At 49.8% G+C, this 11,441-nt stretch overlaps 1 protein-coding gene across 1 annotated transcript; it reads left to right on the top strand.

Moving 5' to 3' along the window:
• Positions 1-3,297: 3,297 nt before the first annotated feature.
• LOC120687833 (protein DETOXIFICATION 49-like) lies at positions 3,298-5,802 on the top strand. The gene has a single exon (XM_039969873.1). The coding sequence runs from the start codon at positions 3,724-3,726 to the stop codon at positions 5,389-5,391; it is 1,668 nt and encodes a 555-aa protein (XP_039825807.1). The 5' UTR covers positions 3,298-3,723; the 3' UTR covers positions 5,392-5,802.
• The last annotated feature ends 5,639 nt before the right edge of the window (positions 5,803-11,441 follow it).

Raw genomic sequence — 11,441 nt, 5'->3', positions numbered from 1 at the left:
TCTCCCTCCCCATGTATCGGCCTTGCTCCGGGACGACTGCACTTTCTGGATATGCTACCGCCATCAGCGACCGGTCATGCATCGTCAGCAAGCAGCCGTCGTCGTCGGCAGCCGACTGGCATCGCGTTGCGTCCATGCATTTCACGCGGTGCTATCCGGTAAATAGCACGTGTCAGAATCACACGTTTCCAGAGCAGTTTTTTCTCTCACTGTCTAGACACGGGAATACTCCACAGGCGTGCGATGCTCGACCTGTGAAAATGTTGCCAAGCACTTCCTCTGAAGCCAAGTCGCCTGCTGGCTGCTGCTAATCTCTCTGACAGTATCCAGCAGATGGACTAGTAAAACTGAAACCTCTTCTAGCTTGCTTCCTAGGAGGCAAGCTCGATTCCATTACCATCAATCCCTTTCTTTGACGGGCGAGATGGGCAGGCATCTCGATTGGTTCACAGTTTCATACCTGTTGAATTGAACATGACCAACTAACCTGCCGTCTAGAAGATTAGAAGCAGGTTGGCATGCTCGAGCAGTAGGCATCAGACCATCAGTGAGACACACTCCATTACTCTACAAGGCTACAACAAAGTGTGCGCTGCGCTAACTCAACCCGTATGGTCGTGTGTGTATCTGCAAGACTTGTTCGAGTCTCGAGTAGGCTTTATTACGCACACCACACGAGACTCAGTCTGAAACAGTGAGATCCGTTCACAAACTGGGCGGCCAGCTCGTTGGCGGGAAGCATGACTTGGGAGTTGAGAGGAACGGTCAAAGGGGTAGCGTGAGTCGTGCCAGTTGATTAGCAACCAGGTGAGAGTTGAAACTGATCGATGATCGATAGGCCACCAGGTGAAAGCTCTGCATGACCTTGGCCAGGGGCCCAGGACTGACGACCAGTCCAATGGTCAGCTTGACGGGACGAATCGGCGGTGAGCCACCGCAGCCCAACGCGCAGGTCAATGACAGGCAGGTATGGCAATCGTCTAGAGAGAACAGTAAACAGTAAACACAACTGCTATGACCTATCAGACACACTGCCATCAGAAAACTACTCGTAAACTTTTAGTTTCTGAAGAGCTTCCAGCAACAGTGTTGTGATAAATGCAGGTACAATTATTTACAAAGGCATGCCTGAGTCCTTGGCCTCTTGTTTGTCAAGTTGATGACCATGTAAATTGCAGCAGGAAAGGTTACCCAATTACACTTAGCATTGAACCTTAATGCTTAAGGCCAGGACAAAGTCTAATCTATGTATTTCAAGTACTGTGGTGTCACTAATCAAACAGGAGAGGCGTGCAGGCCAACTTGCTCTTTAGTATTTCTTGCCTTAGTCAAATAGTTGATAATTCGTCTAACACAGAGTCAGACAGATTGCCGTCCGGCAAATAAAGTCCATGGGTCCTTTAGGGCGCGTCACGTTGACGTTGGCATCCTCTAACCTGGTGCACTTACGAGACGCAAGATTTTTTCTCGAACGCCAATAAGGAAGAATTCCAAAACCGAATAATTAATAGCTCAAAAGAAAATCCAGGGAATAAAAAAATGGTAGCACAAATGATTCGTAGGTTGTTCTTTCCCTCACTTCCACCAAAATGGGACTTGCATCTTAATAAAAGGCAGCCGTGGACAGAATTCCTGAGAACGACTAAGTCAGCGTGCATATCTAATGCTTTGAAATTAATGGATTGTCATCCCTTCTTCTCCATAATTGCCCCCCCGTGGTCCAAGATATGTATGGCACGTATGATTACTATATTAAGCCGTGTTACAGAGAAAAAGTTTTAGCTGACTTTATTTTCCTTGTGCTCAAAGAAATAGTTGACATTTTGGTAGATCTGATAATTGTTTTCCGACGTAGTAACTCGTCCATTGCCATACCTGGATATCTAAACCTAGTTTCCTCTATGCAGGATTTTCAGTACTTAAGCTTAATGTTTCAGAGCAGTAGTTATAGTTCAATCGTACAACATGTTGGCTAAGATGGCTGCTGTTGACAGCTCAAATGTTAGAAGGTTGTTAATCTTCAATGCCAATTTTTTTTTGAGATTCAATGCCAAATATTAGTTGACCATCATTCTACTAAGCCAAGTCAATAAAAAGGAAAGCCTAGCCCCCCCCCCCCCCCCCCAAACCCCCAAAAACACACACACAACATTTGAGCCATTTATATATTATATTTTAATTTTTTCTACAGAAAACCAAGACGTTCAAAGTTAAAAGGTTTGCAATATTTGCACAAACAGAAGTGAATGATTGCTTACATTACCATGACATTTTTGTGCTTTTTTACATAAGAACTATTGCCTTGCATCCACTTAAGTAACAAGGTGAATATAGGTAGATAAAACACATACAAATGAAGAAGAATGCAAAATTAATATACCTTCTGACCAAGTAATTCGTTTGAGAACCCTGTGCATATGAGTGTCCTTGTCTGTATTGTGTTTGAAAAAAATGAGCATCTACTTTTTTGTATTATTTTGAAATACATAGCATGCATTTGAATTTCATGATATATAGTCAACTTTATTTCATAATTTATTCTACTTCTTATTCATTGATTTTCCAGTAACCATCAAAATTAAATACTCTTGTTTCCAAGACTTGGACACTTGGATTATCGTTTCACCTTTTTTTTCCTACTAACATCCTCTTCGTTTCAAAACCTCTCATCATTAAAACCACTTGTCCTGCATTGAATTTATTTGCTAAAAGGGAAAATAAATTCTTCAAGAAGGTCAGCAAGAGTGCAATTTATTCTTTTATCATGTCTTGTCCTATAATGCAGATATTCAATGTTATCGCATTAAAGTGTGACAACATAGAGGGGAAAATAAAAGCAAATCTCAAAGCACCAATACTATATAATTCTACGCGCCCAAAGTCAAACAAACAAATTAGTATAGAATATTAAAGCCTGAAAACAAGTTGAACTTTTCATCTAATATCTTTCATGCGCAATTTCATAAAGCGAAAGGACCATAAAGAATCGGTAGAACACACATTGAAATAAGAAAACAAGCATTGACTCCATTTTCATTAGCTAGCCATTTTGCATTCCACCACTTCTTTTCCTGTCTTCAGAACCCCGACAGCGAATTATAAAAGTACTATTTTTTCACAGAAATATATAATCTAATGAGCCTAGACTTTCATTATCTAATCCATAATGAGTTGCATGATTATTAGACAACAAATTTTCATGGTGGTAATGGTAGCAGCCGTGCATGGCCTGAATCCCTGTATATATACCCTTCCCACCCTGCTCCCCTCCTCATCCCCTTGAGGCTTCAGGCCTTCTTCACCCCCTCTGACCCTCTCCCCCTCTGGCTCTGCCTCTGATTTGTCCCCTTCCATCCGGGCACCCGGGGGCGATCCAACTGAGCCCGCCGCGCGTAGCTTCCCGAAGCCCCTCGTCCTCGGTCGACCACCTGCTACGCGCCGCGCGCGACACAACAACGCCCCGTGCGCGCGTCGTACGTGGTGATCCGCGGCCGGCCGAGATCGGCTGCGAGCCTGGACGCAGCCACTTCGCGGCTAGACGACGAGCGCTCCCGTCTAAAACTAACCCCAGCCCCGGATCCTCTCGCTCTTTTGCATCGATCGGCCATATCCATTTCCGCCTATAAATTTAGCCTCTTGCCAGCGTTTGAACCTCCCCCTGTTTTCCCTCCAAAAGCTCCGCGCGCGCGCGCACTCGTGCAGCGGCAGAAGCTTCCAGCCGCCATGTATGAGGGGCTCCTCAGCCAGCTGCTGCCGCCGTGCCTGGGCAATGCCAACAAGGACGGCGGCGCCGGCGGGGATGGCCGTCGGGTTGGTGATGAGGTCGTCGTCTCTCCGGACGTCGCTGTCGTCGTTGTCAACGACGCGGCGACGTGGAAGGAGCCGCCGTCGGTCTTGGCCGACAGGCCGCCGTTGACCAGGGGCGGCGCGGCGAGCGAGGCCGCGTCGATCCTGCGGCTGTCATTGCCGATGATCATGACGGGCCTCATACTCTACGTCCGGCCGATGATATCGATGCTCTTCCTCGGGCGGCTCGGCGAGCTCGCCCTCGCCGGCGGGTCCCTCGCCATCGGCTTCGCCAACATCACGGGACACTCGGTCCTCTCCGGCCTCGCCACGGGGATGGAGCCGGTGTGCGGGCAGGCCGTGGGCGCCAGGAACCTCCCCCTCGTCGGCGCCACCATGCAGCGGATGGTGCTTCTCCTCCTCGCGGTGTCCGTGCCCGTCGCCTTCCTCTGGGCGCACATGGAGCCGCTGCTCCTGCTCTGCGGCCAGGACGCGGCGATCGCCGCCGCCGCGCAGCGCTACATTCTGCTCTGCCTCCCGGACCTCCTCTTCCAGTCGTTCCTCCACCCTCTCCGCATCTACCTCCGGACCCAGTCCATCAACCTCCCGCTCACCGCCTGCGCCGTGCTCGCCGTCGCCATGCACCTCCCCGTCAACTACGTCCTCGTCTCGGTCCTCAGCTTCGGCGTCGAAGGCGTCGCCCTCGCCTCCGCCCTGGCCAACCTCCACCTCGTGCTCCTCCTCCTCGCCTACATCTACTTCTCCGGCGTGCACCGCACCACCGGCGGCTTCACTCTTTCCGAGAAGCTGTTCAAGGACGTTACCGGGTGGGTGCGGCTGGCCCGGCTCGCCGTCGAGAGCTGCGCCAGCGTCTGCCTCGAGTGGTGGTGGTACGAGATCATGATCCTCCTCTGCGGCCTCCTGGCCAACCCTAAGGCCACCGTGGCGTCCATGGGGGTGCTCATCCAGACCACGTCCCTGCTCTACATCTTTCCGTCGTCGCTCAGCTTCGGCGTGTCGACGCGCGTCAGCAACGAGCTCGGCGCGAACCGGCCGGGCGCCGCGCGCGCCGCGGCCCGCGCGGGGCTCGCGCTGAGCGCGCTCCAGGGCCTGGCCTCCTGCCTGTTCGCCGTGTCCGTGCGCGGCGTGTGGGCGCGCATGTTCACGGCGGACGCGTCCATCCTGGCGCTCACGGCGTCGGTGCTGCCCATCCTGGGGCTGTGCGAGCTCGGCAACTGCCCGCAGACCACCGGCTGCGGGGTGCTCCGCGGGAGCGCGCGCCCCAGGGACGGCGCGCACATCAACCTCGGTGCGTTCTACGTCGTGGGCACGCCCGTGGCCGTGGCGCTGGCGTTCTGGGCTGGGCAGGGCTTCCGGGGCCTCTGGCTTGGCCTCCTCGCGGCGCAGGCCGCCTGCGTCGCCGTGATGCTTGTGGTCATCTCCCGCACGGACTGGGCCAAGCAGGCCGAGCTCGCGCAGGTGCTTGCCGGAGTCGATGTGAACGGAGACGGCGGTGGGAAAGACGACACGGCGCCGCGTGTCAAGGTTGCGGCGCCCCATGGGGACGAGGACTCCAGCAGCTTGCTCATCACTGTGCAGGGCTGACCGGCACTAGCTAGGCCTCGATCGATCGACAGTGACGGCCGTCTACGTATGAATCACGGCAAGGTAACTAGCTGGTAGCTCCGGTATATAGTAGGTGTGAACTGTGAAGGATTTTTGCAGCCGAACATTTTTTGGTGGCGCGTTCGTATGGGTTACCTTGGTGAGTTGGTGGTGTCTGCTTAAGGAAAAATACGTTATTGCGGAAAAACACCTGAGACTTTTTGAGGTGAAAAAAGCTGGGTGTTTTCTGTAATTACGTGGCTATACTAGTAGGTCTTTAAGTGACCACTGGTAATATCTAGGTGGCCTGGATGCAGACATATTTTTGTACCTTTTTAATTTTTTTCCAGTTGTATGATGGATACTTACATGTACACAGTATATATATACACTATACAGAGAGGATGCAACCAATTTTTTGACAACAACTGGATCAAGCTTTTGAAAACTTTGACTACCAGTAATTTCTAAAGTTTGTTAGAATTTTGAAGAGTTAAATATTTCACAAAAAACAAACAACTATTCTTGCCTAACTATCAAATAACTCGAAAGACGACAGTACACTACTAGAGAAAGGACCATCAGCACCGGTTGAAAGTGAGCTTAGGTACCGGTTTTGCAACTGGTACTAGGAAACTGAGACCAATGTGGTCTACCTAGAACACCGGGCAAATCACCCGGTGCCTAAGGTCTCCTTTGCCACCGGTTGGCTAGCACCCGATACCAACAGCCGCCAGCCTGCCACGCCCGTTCCGCTTGCATCTCTCCTGTTCCTCGTATCCTCTCCCGTTACACTCGCATCCCTCACCGTTAGCAACAATCATTCAAAGAACTCAACCACAAAATACTGAATTGACCAATACAAAATCAATAGATCCCAAAATTGATACATCCCAAACTCCTCCTTGCGCGAGCCGCAACACCGGAAGCGCTTCGGTGGTGCTCCGGCGCGGCGGGGTCGTCCTCCTTCTCAACTTCGTGGCGAGGTCGACGGCGGACGAAGAGCAGCAAGAGGAGCAAGAGGAAGAAAAGTGCCTTAGATCCCATGGTGACCAGCCTGCCTGCCTGCACGGGAAGGAAGATTACACTCGGCTCTGCAAATAATTAATTAAATAAAAAGGGCAACGAATCCAAATCCCGACGACGAATCGACTGGGGGGAACCGATCGACGAGGGAGGAGCAGGGGAATGGAAGCAATCGAGGAAGGGGCGGTCGGCGGAAGAAATTATAAAGATGAAATTATAAAACAAATCGAAGCAATCACCTTCACCTCAGGGAGGAATCAATTGAGAGGATCAGCAAGGAATGGAAGCAATCAAATCGATAAAAAGGGGCGGGGGGGGGGGGGGGGGGGGGCGGAGGCGATTCGGCTTCCTACTGCTTGATATCCTTGTCGGCTTGGCGATGCGTGCCGGATTGGATTGGATTTGGAGTCCTGCCGCCGGATCTGGAGGATGCAGGGGCGCTAGGGAGGTGCAGAGGTGCTGCCGGGGAGAGGAATCGGGCGCCTCCGCCGGCCGAGCCCCTCGCCGGGCCGCCGCGTTCCTCCAGCACCGGAGCGATCCGCCGCCCTGCTGGGCCTGCGCACCCAGCCTCCACTGGATTTGCGCCTCCGCCGACGCGCGGCCACGCCGGGCCGCCGCTCCTCCCGCGCCGACGCGCGCCCATGAGGCACGGCGACTCCAGAGGATGAGATGAGAGCTAGAGATAAATGAGAGGGGTAGAGAGACGAGAGAGAGAGGACGGCCATGACTTAGAAATATCCAGACGCGAGAGGATATTGGGACATTGGTACCGGGTGGTTTTTTTCCACCGGTGCTGAATCTCATCATTTGGTACCGGTACGTGCTATCACCCGGGACTAAAAGGTGTCTCTTTTATTAGTCCCGGGTTATGACACGAGCCGGTGCCAATTCTTGATCATTGGCACCGGGTTGTGCCACGACCCGGTGCCAAAGGCTCTCCTAGACACTTGGTTCAAATTAAAAGTACCAGCTGCCATTGCACCCGGTACTGATGCTCGCATTAGTACCGGATGCAATTGCAGGTGGTATGTTTGGTCTGGACCGATGACCTGTTTTCTGGTAGTGGTACAACAACTCTGTTCTACTTCATAAACTTTTTTTGAGGGCCCCTACTTTGCTCTACTTTCATAGAAAGTACGATGTTCCACATGGACCCAACAGGTGTCCACCACACAAATCGACATGTGGATCTATACATTACTCGTGCACCTGACATGGGATCCATATGCAAAATGAAGATGCTGTGCAGCAGGTCTAGATGCCTGCAGACAACACCGTACCGCATTTCAATCCAGAACGTGGATTGGTACGACCCGTTCTTCCTACAGCACGGTAAAAACTGGGGCCAACGACCGAACTCATCAACCAAACGACGACCACGCAGGCACGTCCGCGTACGTGCGCGTCGCTGTCGCGCGCCATGTCGGCGGTGGACGGACGCAGCAGGGTGCCGCGCCCCGGCCGCCGGCCGGCACACGGCCGGCCGCCGGGCCACGGGCGCAGGTGAGAACAGAGCGGTGCGCAGTGGCGAAGCGCTGACCGGGCGCCCGCCAAACCTACCGCGCTGGAGTAGTGTAACGTCATCGATCATGATTCATGTCGTCTCTGCGCCACCACCTTGTCATTCCTCGCAGCGTGCCGGCGCGGCTGCTCGCTCGCTCGCTGACACGTTCTCGCGTGCACACTGGTGCACGACTGGCCTACGGTGTCGATCGACCTCATCGATGACGACAACCATCTTGCGCCCGTGGTTCAACCCGAGATCTTGTATTCTAGGTTAGGTTAAGCTTTCGTTCTCGCCATTTTTGTGTTGCTCCGATCCACGCATGTGTGTACATGCATCCACATTGTGGGCGGCTAGCCGTTACCTGAAACCAATGCGCCATCGCAGGTCGACATTTGGAGAGTGCTCACGTACGGGCCGGGCCGGGGCCTCATATCATTTTCAGGACCTGCAGGCGGCTGCTGTACACGGGTAAAATACCATGCATTGCTCAGTCGTTCTTACTACTTTCTACGGAGTATTATTGTTTCTTCCACACACATACTACGCATACAACTGGGCTTGTGTTTGTAATTAATGATTATTATTCTTCTATCCGGCCTGCTGTCAACTGGATCGATCAAAGCGATTATTGGTGCATTTTTTTCTTTGTATACGTCTCCGAATCCAATCATGGATACACTACTACAGATCGGGCCATTTGTCCCGGTTTTGGAACAGGGATTCGGCTGCCAAAATGTCCCTCACGCTAAATTTTTTTGCGCCCTGCGGGATTCGAACCCAAGACCTATTGCCTGGCGCATGGCTTTCTTGCCAACTCACCTAAGTAGTACATGTGACTCAATAAAGAATATCTTCTTTTTGAACTATCACGTGGAGGGGCCTTTTGTCCGGGTTGGTAACACCAACCGGGACAAAAGGGTTCTTTAGTCCGAGTTGGTGCCACCAACCAGGACAAAAGGGTCACCCTTTAGTCCGGGTTGGTGTTACCAACCGGGACAAAAGGGTTGGGCCTTTTATCCCGGATGGAGCCACCGACCGAGACAAAAGGGGGTCCTTTTGTCCCGGTTGGTGCCTCCAACCGGGACAAAAGACCTCTGTCCCCCTCGCTGGCCCGGCTAACCGTTGGATCCGGGACAAAAGCCACATTTTGTCCCGGGCCCAAAGGCAGCCGGGACAAATGGCTTGGAACAAAGGCCTGTTCTGTAGTAGTGATATCGGCATACAATAATGAGGACTAATCCAGATCGTCTACTCTGCATACATCTTTATCTAAAAAAACTTATAGCTGCTTACATATTCTGATGTTTGAAAAGGAATCTTGCTAACGTAATCTCTGCCTACTACATACGCAAGGGAAAAGGATCCCGTTTTGTTCGAATTTTTCCATGCCTTGGCTTTTTTTTTTTTTACAATTTTCTGAACATCGTTTACGTAAACTGCTGATCCATGCGTGTGTACTTTTCAAATGGGTTGATGGATCATGGTCGCCGGCCATACCAACTTGAAAAGTACATTTAAGCTAGCTATAGCTAAAGGAGTGCAGATCACGGCTTTATTTTATGGTGCACTAATGAAAGAGCAAACTGACCATACGGGTCCTGCTAAGAGGCAAAACTGCACACGCGCGCGGCAAATCGATCTTCAGAGTGTGACCGATGCTTCAGTTCCATTGGTCTAGTGAAGTGGCCGGCTCAAACCTTTGCATCTCCATCGATCAACTCAACGAAGACCCCCATAAGGATATATATAAAAGAAACTGCAGATCGGTATTGCATGCAACTAACAACGAGACTGGCAGGGAACGTACGGTGACCTAATAACTTATTACCGTAGTACAGCGCTCCTTATTACCTAAACAATTCAGAGTAATGAGTTCATCTTCTTGGCCCTTCTGAAGTGCAACGAGCTATAGCAAATGCAGATGTCCTAGAAAATGCTTGATGCAGGTGCATCAGAAGCTTCGGAACGGCTTCTGCGTATGCTTATCTGGTAATAAGTCCGTTGACATTTTGATGCATAATGCATGGTAGAGTAGAAGATGGCATGGAGAAGTCCTATTTTTAATCGGTTGACACTATTTGGAAGATATGAATCCCATGATGCGTTTGTTTACGGTCAGAGGGAACCAAAGCTGGGGACTGCCTATCTGCAAGGTTGCAGGCCGGCACTCTGACATGACACGCGTTCATCATTATATTTGCAGGATGAACAGCTAATCGCGGCCAATATTAATAGTGTCCAAGTCCTTGGTGATGTTTTTTTATTCATATTTCAACCAATTAGGACTCGTTGACTCCTGTGATGGCTGTTTGACCATGAGCGAGCTAAATAAAACTAGAGGCATAAGCTCTGACATGAGGTGTGGGTACGGTGTTGCAAACTCATCACCACACGTAGATTAATTATCACTAACAAGAATTTGGACTACTTTCTTGTTTTCCCGCCTGTTTTTTTCCTGACATTTTGCAATTTACACAAGTTTAAAAAACGTGCATGTTTCTGTGAAATAATAGGCATAAGTTTAAACTTTTGCAACTTACATATATGATCTACTACACCAAACTGGAATTACCTTGGCGGCCATACATTTTCTTGGCGGCCGTAATTGAACCGCCAAGAAAAATGTTGTTTCCTTGGCGGTGCTAGTTAACAGCCAAGGATTCTATATTTCTTGGCAGCCGATGATGTCTGCCAAGAAAAACAAGTATTTCCTTGGCGGGATTGTCTAGCACGCCAAGAAACGGTTTTGTTAGACAGCCAAGGAAATATTGCGTTTTCTTGGCAACAGACAGCCAAGGAAATGCTTGTCAAGGGCATGTTATGTTTTTTTCATTTAAATATATATAACGCATATGACAATCGAAGTATACAAGGCACAAAAAACATCGTTATGACATACCAAAAAGGTTTCAACATGAAAATCGACTAATGGAGATATTCATTTCAGAGCACTTGTATGGTGTGAACTCTCTCCTCCCTAACTAGATTCAAGGCGATTAGTAGCAAACTTTATTGTTTTTGCATTGAAATTTAATACAAGCTAGATTAGTATATATTTTTATGAAAATATCAAAATTGAGGTAAAAGTTTGCTTCATTTGGTGTTGGTTTCGAAGCAAATGTTTATAGTCAACCCTCTACTCTTTAGTAAGATTCAAGATGTTCAATAGTTAACTTTCTCTTTTAAACAAAATTTAATGTAAACTTGATTTATTATATTTTTTTCATGAAAATAACTTTATTATTATTCAATAATATACATTTTTGAGAAATTTAAATATACATTTAGCTACTTAATCGAGAATTACTTTGCATCACTATACTGAGAAAATCTTCCGAATTGGGCTGAATGTTTGGCAGAGCCCATGACAGTTCCCCTGCACGCACATGGGCCTGCAACGCGTCCGACTGCTTCTAACCATCCATCGTCGATCTGTCGGCTCTGGTGGGATGCACACGCATCAAAACCGGCCGCACACCACGAAAACCCTAGCTCTTCTCCCCTTTCCCCTGTTCAC

This window comes from Panicum virgatum, chromosome 9N (assembly GCF_016808335.1).
Source record: "Panicum virgatum strain AP13 chromosome 9N, P.virgatum_v5, whole genome shotgun sequence".
Classification (NCBI taxonomy): domain Eukaryota; kingdom Viridiplantae; phylum Streptophyta; class Magnoliopsida; order Poales; family Poaceae; genus Panicum; species Panicum virgatum.
Note: the sequence above shows the minus strand (reverse complement) of the source record. Positions and strands in the feature narration are given on the sequence as shown.